This window comes from Taudactylus pleione, unplaced genomic scaffold (genome assembly GCF_031769625.1).
Source record: "Taudactylus pleione unplaced genomic scaffold, aTauple2 ptg000095l, whole genome shotgun sequence".
Taxonomy (NCBI): domain Eukaryota; kingdom Metazoa; phylum Chordata; class Amphibia; order Anura; family Myobatrachidae; genus Taudactylus; species Taudactylus pleione.
Genome location: NW_028284497.1, coordinates 18,786,470 through 18,796,758, shown reverse-complemented (window position 1 = coordinate 18,796,758; position 10,289 = coordinate 18,786,470). Strand labels below are relative to the sequence as shown.

Sequence of the window (10,289 nt, the reverse complement as noted above, 5' to 3'; positions counted from 1 at the left end):
ATCTCATAATATTGCCACTTCTACTTTCTTAATATCTATCAAAAATATTATGTGCACACTTGACATTTCCTGCCTAGACTACTTCACCTCTTCTTATCTGGCCCTCCTCTCTCCAGCCACTTGCCACTTAAATATATCCTTAATGCTTCCAACTATCTCATGTAACTCTACTGGCACTCAGTGTCAGTCACTGGTTCCCCATCCACCGCAGGACTTAAGTTAAACTTCCCACCCTCACATATAAAACTGTTAATCGCTGTCCCCTCTCCTACATCTTCAATGTGATTTCTGTAATTTAACTTTTTCCCACCATCTCTACTTCTCCCCTAAATGTCACCTCACCTCTGCTCTGGTGACACCTTCTCACTCCCCATCTAAGATTTTATCTGTGCTACCCCACTACTCTTGAACTCCCTCCCACAGACCTTCTGCCAGCATTCTGACCTCCAAATGAGTCCTTAAGTCAAAGTCAGGCCGTCTGATCAACCACCTACTTTCCTACTCTTTCCCAACCCTCCCTGTTAGATTGTAAGATCAGAGGGACTGATCTCTCCTCCCTCATTCTCTCCTCCTAGTATTATCCCTGCCATTGGTGCACATTTATTACCCTGTCTCCCACCAGTGAGTCTGATTCTATCTGTCTGACTACTTGTTTGGAAAATTCAATTCACATAAACAGGAATTACGATCCAATCAGGAAGTGTGCAGTTGTGATAGATATAGGCGTTCTTCAAAATAAAGAAAACACGTGTAGTAGGTATTAAGAGTTGATACCTACTAAACATGTGATTTTTGTTTTCATCTTTATTTCTAAAAACACCTCTATCACAACTACTGTACACTCTCTCCTGATTGGATCGTGATTCCTGTTTATATGAATTTAATTTTCCCAACTTGCTGGATTAGACGCATAATTGTGTTAGTTAATATCTGTACAGTGCTGCAGATACCTTGGGGTGCCATATAAATAAAAGATACTGTAAAGATAATAATAGATTTTAAAAGATGTAGGCTTATTAGTGTAACTAACTGGTGTCCAAACCATTCCAAGGATTACAACAAAGGAAGCTGGTCAGTGCTTTCATGAGTGGTCACCTCTAAAATGAATTAGGACAGCCAAGAAAAGTATCCTCTGTATGTGGACTATGCTGTCTCAGGACTGGTACAGTAGATTTCCATAAGGATGTCCAGCATCTTGGGCATGACGATATCACAAGGGGAAGGTCAGAGCTATTGATTTCTATTAGCAAAACACATTTCTGGGACTTTAGAAGTCTGCATGGAAGATTTACTAGAATAGCATAATCATCTGTCTGAGTTTTACACAAAACTGTATCATTGTACAATTTTGTATTAAATAATATCTATTTCTTTTCAAAATAAGCTACTCAATAAAGCTTTCTAAACACAAAGCTTTCAAACGTACTATTTTGCCGAATGATAACAGAAAAATACCCCCAGGTTTCAAAAGGAATAACCAACATATAGATTACAGCAATGCTAGACCTAATGAACTATAGAAATTATATAAATATAAATAATGAAATTATGGATTTTCTTGAAATGCTAGCACTTAACCCTCTGTGAGTGATGTGATCTCAAAGGAGTATGTGCCTCAGACAATATTATATATTGAATTAAATTTTTAATGATATAACACTGGGTACAGATACACCTTGTTTTTAAAAAAATATATATAAATAATATATTGTTTTAAAGCCTCTATGGATTGTATAGTATTTTATAGTTTCACATATAACCCACTATAGCACTGTAGTGATAAAGGAGTCTATTCATAATGTTAATAATCTGGGTCGGACCCCAATAATTACCATTCTAAGTCGATGTGAGTGCCGGAGCAATTCATAATTACTCCGACGTGGAGACAGCTGATCCGAAAATCAGCTGTTTCCCCGAAGTGTTTCACTGCTCCTTTTGGAGAAGTGAATCGCGACCTAGAGGTCAAGCATGCGCTCAAGAGCCCCGACGTCTGGCGGAAAGATTTGAAAGGATCCCTCTTCGCAACCTGGGACTTATTCCATAGAGAAGGAACGGGTTGCGAGCTGGAGTGGAAGCACTCGTCATCTGAAGATGGTGATTGCTCACGCATGCTAGCTCCGAAAATATTGTATTTTCGGAGCTTGATAAATTCTGTCCCCATACCAGTATATGCGGACAGTGGCCCATGCCGCGAGAGGAAGGTAAGCAGGTGATATCTGTGATATCCCCTGCTTTACCCTCTTGATGAATGGCCCGATAACTTATTTTCTACAATTGCAGGTGAAAATGTTCATTTTTATCTGCTTTTGTAGAAATTAAGTGATGATGAATAGGCCCCTATAAGAGCTAGAATAGATTGGCAATGGTAACCTATTAATGTGTGATGACAAATTTCAATCTTCAGTCTCGACACTTCATTCTAAAGCAAACTTTAGTTACCTCTATATAAAGATATAATCTAAGTATAATGCACTACACTGTTTCTACATTCTGACATAAGTACTTGATTACTGAAGAGGGAGAAACTTTTCAATGTGAATCGCCATTAGCAGAAATGTATACATTTATAATTATGATTGTGCAAATCCTTTATATATTATGAAACACCAATGACAATATATCGCCATTGTCTCACTAAGTTCTTGTACATATGGGTCCTTTTAAGTTTTGAGAGATGGCTTTAAACATGTATGAAACGCACACAGTAATATTACTAGTGTTCATTCTAGTACCCTGCACCTGTCACAACCCGTGCAGTTCCTCTTTCCTGCCTGGGGTGTCGCTCTCTGCTCTGGTGCTTGTGCACACTCAGCTGATGCAACAAACTGCTGAGATACAGACCAGTGTGTGCTAGAAGCACCAGAGCAGAGCGTGACACACTGGTTGTGACAGGTGCAGAGTGCTAGATTGAACACTATATTATGCTCATTAATTGCTATGGTGAAAGCTCTCTGGATACACGGGGGCTCACTGTGAACATCGGGTGGTCTTTGGAAGTGAAGTAACAAGTGTCATTCTGTATGAAGCCTAATTTATTAGAATACTTTTTTCCCTGTAATCTTTTCACCTCATCAATAAAAAATGAATTTTTGGTCATTTCATTTATGAAAAAGTCTGATAAAGAAATGTGCTCTACTTGGAATCTGAAGGTAAAGTATACCAAGCGGCCCCTGTCTGCAATACTATTTACAAATATAACAATAAGTTGTACACAATTTGTATTGCTGAGAAACAAAGCGGTGTTGCTGCCAATGAGGATACAAAGACAGGGAATGATATACTGTATAACATATCCCCCCTAAGGCAGCTAAAGAGAAAGGGCATGTACTGTAGTCTATCAACAAATCAATTGACTTCTACCTTTAAAGTGGAATTCTCTTTTCCATGCTCTTTATACCATTCAGTCATAGTTCATGTCAGATATTACCACACACAATAAATTATAATTACAATTAGGCTAGCTCATACATGCTTACTGTGAGAAAGCACGATCATCTCCCAATGTGGCTGCTTGTCTCACACATTCCCAACACACACTGTAATATACAACACTGACTATAAGATTATGTAATCCACAGAGTCATCACTTCCCGACATATATGGTTGCAGTACAGCTTTATTGATTTCATACATTCCGTCTGATATTTTCTGAAAATGTTTTCTTGCAGTTTGGTTTGCTGACATATTTAATTGATATTGTGAATAATTTCTATGGCTTTATTTCACATTACTTTAACAATCTATACAGTGTTTATAACATACAATGCTGTTGAAGCAAAAAATAAACAAACATAGGTTTGCCTCTGTGTGCAGCCCTGGAGATTACAGGTGTTTGCTATTACACTGGAGGTTCTAACAGCTCAGGTAACTGTGAGTGACAGTGCATGTAGGCACAAGCACCATCGGAAACTATGAAAGTGATCTGAAACACATACTTGCATCAGATGCATGTATGGGCACATTCCAGATGCCGTAATGTTTTTTTACATTTAATTCAATTTCCATGGTTGGGAAATGTACTGAGACAAGGCATAGAAAGACGGTGCCCAAAACATTTCTTTTCTACTGCATTCTCAGGAAAGGCATTGCAGTGTTTCCTTATTCTCCCTTGTAATGTGGAGGTCTTTTTTCTTTAAATGCTAGTAAGCCTTCAATCCTATCCTTTGTTGGGATTACCTGTAGACAGAAAACAGTAGAAACACTTTTTTTAATGGAGTGGCAAAAAGAGGAGTACAACGCACCCCCCCTCCTTATACATATATACATGCTGGTATTGTATAATATACTTTAATGTATGTTACCTTAAATACACAATCTAACTCAGGGTCTGATTCAGAGCCGGACGCTCTGACCAGAGCGCTCGCTCTGAATCAGGGCCCTCCTACCTAAACTTGGAGCGGCCTCTTGGCCGCTCGCATAGCTGTGGGTGACCACCCACAGCATATGCGAGCGGCCAAAAAGATGGTCGCGATGGTCAAGACCATCGGGCTTGCGACGAGACCCTGCGGTAGGGTCTCGGTGACCGCAAGCCCTGGAGTGATTTTGGCTCTATCAGAGCCCAAATCACTCCCACTGACATCACTAGTGATGTCAGTGGGGCCGGACCAAGACGGTAGCCGTTCCCATGGGAACGCCTCCGTCTGGCAGCCACGCCCCGGCACGCCCACCAAAGGGGGCGTGCTGTCAATCAACATCGACAGCACGCCCCCTTTGGTGCCCGCACTAGGGCACCATCGACCGGCTTGCGAGCGCTCAGCGCTCGCGAGCGGGTCTGAATCAGGCCCTCAAAGAGGTAAGGATTGATCCTACTGAAATAAGGTGAAGCCTAAGGCACAGCCCCACGTAAATATTTGTGTAGCAGTGTAAGCATTTCCTGTAACCCCATCAGGCAGGACAGTCTGTAAAACAGTACAACTGCAGGGATTTGGAACTCAAAATATCCTGATTTGATTGTGAACAGAGGGCCTGATTCAGACCCGCTCGCAAGTGGGTTGATGTTGCCCAAGTGCGCATGCGCACGACGGAAGCGGCTCCGTCGTGCGCATGCGCGAGATCCGAATAACGACGGCCAAGCCGTCGTTATGGGTCTCGCACCAAAGGGGGCGTGCTGTCGATGGTGATTGACAGCACGCCCCCTTTGGTGGGCGTGGCTGCCCAGACGGAGGCGTTCCCATGGGAACGCCTACCGTCTGGGGCCGGCCCCACTGACATCACTAGTGATGTCAGTGGGAGTGCTTTTGGCTCTGATAGAGCCAAAAGCACTCCAGGGCTTGCGGCAGCAAGACCCTACCGCAGGGTCTCGTTGCAAGCCCGATGGTCGCTATGGTCTTGACCATCGCAACCATCATTATGGCCGCTCGCTATAGCTGTGGGTGGTCACCCACAGTTATGCGAGCGGCCAGGAGGCCGCTCCAAAAAGGAGGAGGGACGGCCCTGATTCAGAGCGAGTGCTCTGTCAGAGAGTCCGGCTCTGAATCAGGGCCACTGTCCCTTTGCTAAACACAATCGGAAATATCTGAAATATAAACCCAGCCACTAAGCACAAGATAGCACAGAAATACCTGTATACATTTTCTAATATATGTAAATTCACAATATTCCATGGTATCACTTATGATGTATTCATATTACCACTGTGTATGGTTGTGGGTTAGTCTGTATGTTACCTGTACAAACAGAGGGCCTGATTCAGAGCCGTTCGTTCCGAGCGATGTTTGCCCAACTGCGCATGCGTACGGATCGTAATACGCATGCGCGAACCAGTCAGTGCGGCCGAAAATTGTTTGTTCGCTAAATAGCGAATGCCTGCTATTTTGAGCGACAGGAGGAGGCGTATGTGGGTGGTAACAGGGGAAGGTGCTTGAAAACGGGGAGTGGAGATCCGAACGCAGGCGTGCTTAAAGGTCAAAACGGGCGTTTTATGGGTGTGCATAATTAATACAGCAGCGTCACTGACCACGTCACTGGGTTATTTTATAGTCAGAACTGCTTGCAAGATTGTGGTAGGAAAAATCAACCACAAGAATATCGAGCAGTTCATACGCTGGTCGATGTACTCGATTAATCTGATAAATAGCGGACATGACGTAGGATGCGAGCAGCCAGGGGGCGTAGTTATCCAAAAAACGACCGCAAGTTTTGTTCGCTCGTTCAGACATGGAGGCGTCAACAGACCGCAATGAGCGAACGGTTCATTTGAATAGCCACCCCCTTTTCCTGAATGACCGTCCGCAAATAGCGTCCGGCTCTGAATCAGGCCCCGAATACATAGTTGGTATACAGAGGCTGTTATGTCTTAGTTTAACTATAAGTCCCAGCATGCCTTTCTAGCAAGTGGTGATCAAATTTAAAATAATACACTGACACTTTTATGATGCTACAACTCCAGAGTAAGAGGACTACACCCTCTTCTTAGATGGTTATTGGTTCCAGGAAGTTGTACATTATTGATGCGAATAGTGAGCAAACTATTGTGAAGAAGAGGGAGGTTATTTACCTCTCCCCCTGTGTCATTTCTTAGTAAATACTTTGCCTATGTCTTTGATAGAGAATTTGTAGTAATATACAAATATATTATACTGTTCTTGGCAAATCAATGACCTGTTCAACTCAAAAACATTGCTCCACAACACACTTCCTCCTTAATGTGACTAACCAGTAGATGTACTAAGCCTTGGAAAGAGATAAAGTGGATGGAGATAAAGTACCAACCAATCAGCTCCTAGCTGTCATTTTTCAAACAGTCTGTAAAGTTACAGTTGGGAGCTGATTGGTTGGTACTTTATCTCCATCCATTTTATCTCTCTCCAAGGCTTAGTACAGTACATAGAACATTAAGGGCCTGACTCAGACCCACTCGCGAGCGGCTGTCCGCTCGCAAGTGGGTCGATGGTGCGCATGCGCGAGACGCGACGAGCGAAGGACTTTCCTTCGCTCGTTGTGTCTGATCAAAGGGGGCGTGCTGTCGATGTTAATTGACAGCACGCCCTCTTTGGTGGGCGTGCCGGGGGCGTGCCTGCCAGACGGAGGCGTTCCCAAGGGAACGCCTACCGTCAGAAGCCGGCCCCACTGACATCACTAGTGATGTCAGTGGGAGTGGTTTTGGCTCTGATAGAGCCAAAATCACCCCAGGGCTTGCGGTTGAAAAACTCAACCGCAGGCTTCTGTTCGCTACTGGCGATGGTTGCGATGGGCAAGACCATCGCGACCATCATCCTGCACGCTCGTATAGGCTGTGGGTGGTGACCCACAGCTATACGAGCGTCCAGGAGGACGCTCCATAATTATGGAGGTGGGCCCTGATTCAGAGCGAGCGCTCTGGTCAGAGCGTCCGGCTCTGAATCAGGGCCTAAGTGTGCTGACATCTCACTTTCTCAGTTGAAAAACTACAGACCCAACACAGGGTTCAGGAGACCTTACTGTTGTCTTTGATATAAGTCGACAATACCAATTCCTACAGATTTGGCTTGTCAGCTCAATTACAGTGGATAGTGATATAGCCACTCTATTGACTGCCTACTTGTTTGTATCAAGTAGTGTTTTGTCTTTGATATACAGTTCAAACACAGTGACAACAGTGTACATATACTTTTTCCAGGGCTGTCACAAACAGAGCCATATTATTGTATATATCGAAAAGTGTCACCAAAGTAGATGGACACACAAATTTGTATGCTCCACACTTCTGTCAAAAACAAGATCTTTAATAATGCAAGTGTCTCTGAGCACCACTTTGACTGACTGCTAACAAAATGACAAGCTGCAAAAAATGAAATAAAATGCCATCCATGATAAAACTGCACATATTTTAGAGCTGTAAACAACAGCAATGCATATGGTGAGAAGCCTGAAATTAATGCTCAAATGAATGTGTGGCCATTTAGGAATCCTAAATTTATCTAACTTGCATAAACACCATTTGCTGATTTTTGTGTGGGAGGTTTCACATTACAAAAACAATAACTCCTTCCCATGAAAGAAATAAACAAACAACAAATAAAGCAATTAAATACTGCATATAATCAAATTTGAATATGTCAAATCCTACCATCCAGTATGTAAAATATGTACAATTCTGGAAAAGAGAATAACACTTAATTTTGCTTTATTCATGATACGGACTTCTATTATGGGTCAGAATGAAATTAAATGGAATGAACTTGAGATTGGAAAACAAACTGACATTTTCTTTTAATTTTGCTTTACAGTTAAAACATTATTAGGATTATATACAGTTTCATTGTACTCAAATTACAAATTACAACATTATTGTGTGTATTTGTACATACTGTACTTCGCCTGTATGAAAAGTGGATGCAATGCACATAATTACATACAGTGTTCTCCCCAGGCAGTTTTCTGCGGGTGCATCCCCCGCTGACCCCCGCTAACCCCCACTGTGGAATGTTGGCCTCTGAAGTGATCGGAGGCTAAAGAAGCCTCCGATCGCTTCAGAGGCCAGCGTTCCCAGTGATGCACTCCGCAACGTGAGGAGCCTGCCCCGCGCGCCTGCTGGATCTAGTTAGATCCAGTCAGCGTGATGCAGCATGAGCGGGAGAGGCCAGCAAGTAAAGGTAAATGCTGGGCTGGGGCCAGGACCAGTCTGGCGGCAGTACATAAGGGACACTTTAAACCTGGGGGCACTGCATAAAAGGGCCAGCCTGGGGGCACTGCATAAAGGGGCCAGTCTGGGGGCACTATTTAAGCCTGGGGGCACTGCATAAAGGGGCCAGTCTGGGGGCACTATTTAAGCCTGGGGGCACTGCATAAAGGGGCCAGCCTGGGGGCACTGCATCAGGGACACTTTAAACCTGGGGGCACTGCATAAGAGTCCAGTCTGGGGGCACTATTTAAGCCTGGGGGCACTACATAAGGGACCAGTCTGCTGGCACTACATAGGGGCACTACTTCAGCCAGGGGGCACTGCATAAGGGCAAAGCTAAACTACAGGGGGCAATGCATAAAGGGGAAAACTACAGGGGGCACTGTATAAAGGGCACAAATACAGGGGGCACTGCATAATGGGCACTTTTGACTGAGAGCCAGTGGGGGAGCAGCCTGAGACATGTCGGGCTGGATTGGTAAGGGAGATACCCCTTTTCCCGGCACACACATAATTGCGAAGGTCGCCACCCGGCTACTTTTGGATGCCAAGCCGGCTGGAAAAAATTTCTGGGGAGAACACTGACATATGCTTCTACTGTCTCTCAGGAAATAACCCTACATAAATAATCATTACACATCTTACCTCTTGTTCCATTGATCTATTTATTTTTTTAATCTAGTTCAGAGTTTTTAAACCACTGTGCCACGGTATCAAGTCTGCCGCGGTGGTCAGCTCAGCGCACTTGTACTGTAGTGTGTTTTGTTCCTGAGGAGGCCAGTGTAGAGAGTTTTATTCCTAAGGAGGCCAGTGTAGTGAGTTTTATTCCTGAGGAGGCCAGTGTAGTGAGTTTTATTCCTGAGGAGGCCAGTGTAGTGTGTTTTATTCCGGAGGAGGCCAGTGTAGTTAGTTTTATTCTTGAGGAGGCCAGTGTAGTGAGTTTTATTCCTGAGGAGGCCAGTGTAGTGAGTTTTATTCTTGAGGAGGCCAGTGTAGAGAGTTTTAATCCTGAGGAGGCCAGTGTAGTGAGTTTTATCCTGAGGAGGCCAGTGTAGTGAGTTTTATTCCTGAGGAGGCCAGTGTAGTGTGTTTTACTCTGGAGGAGGCCAGTGCATACATGCCTACTCTCCCGATTTGGCCGGGAGCCTCCCGAAAATCGGGTGCCGCTCCCGGCCCCCTGGAAAAGTAGGCAGGCCTCCCGACTTTTCCAGTCCCCCCCGCAATGTAATGCTAAACCCCCGCTGTGGAGGGGCTGATGACGCGATTCGCGCTGAATCGCGTCATCATAACCCCACCCCCCGCATAGCATGCCGGAAATATCGGCATTTTGTTGTGGGGCGGAGCCTAAATGACGCTATCGCGTGGCTCCACCCCCAGTCCCGACCTAAACACTTGTAAAGTGCCCGGCCACGCCCCTCTATACAGGCCCTGCCCCCTGCTACACCGACCTGGCTGCTTCCTCCCGGAGGAAGCAGCCAGGATGTAGGCAAGTATGGGCCAGTGTAGTGAGTTTTATTCCTGAGGAGGCCAGTGTAGTTAGTTTTATTCCTGAGGAAGCCAGTGTAGAGAGTTTTATTCCTGAGGAGGCCAGTGTAGAGAGTTTTATTCCTGAGGAAGCCAGTGTAGAGAGTTTTATTCCTGAGGAGGCCAGCGTAGAGAGTTTTATTCCTGAGGATGCCAATGTAGT

General features: G+C 44.5%; 1 protein-coding gene across 2 annotated transcripts in view; it reads right to left on the bottom strand.

Moving 5' to 3' along the window:
- Positions 1-3,598: 3,598 nt before the first annotated feature.
- Positions 3,599-10,289, bottom strand: part of AUH (AU RNA binding methylglutaconyl-CoA hydratase) — a 460,835-nt gene continuing 454,144 nt past the window's right edge. For both annotated transcript variants that reach the window (XM_088470044.1, XM_088470043.1), the window contains exon 10: positions 3,599-4,176. In XM_088470044.1, the coding sequence (XP_088326170.1) occupies positions 4,099-4,176 (78 nt within the window). In that variant the 3' untranslated portion in view covers positions 3,599-4,098. The remainder of the gene's footprint in view (positions 4,177-10,289) is intronic.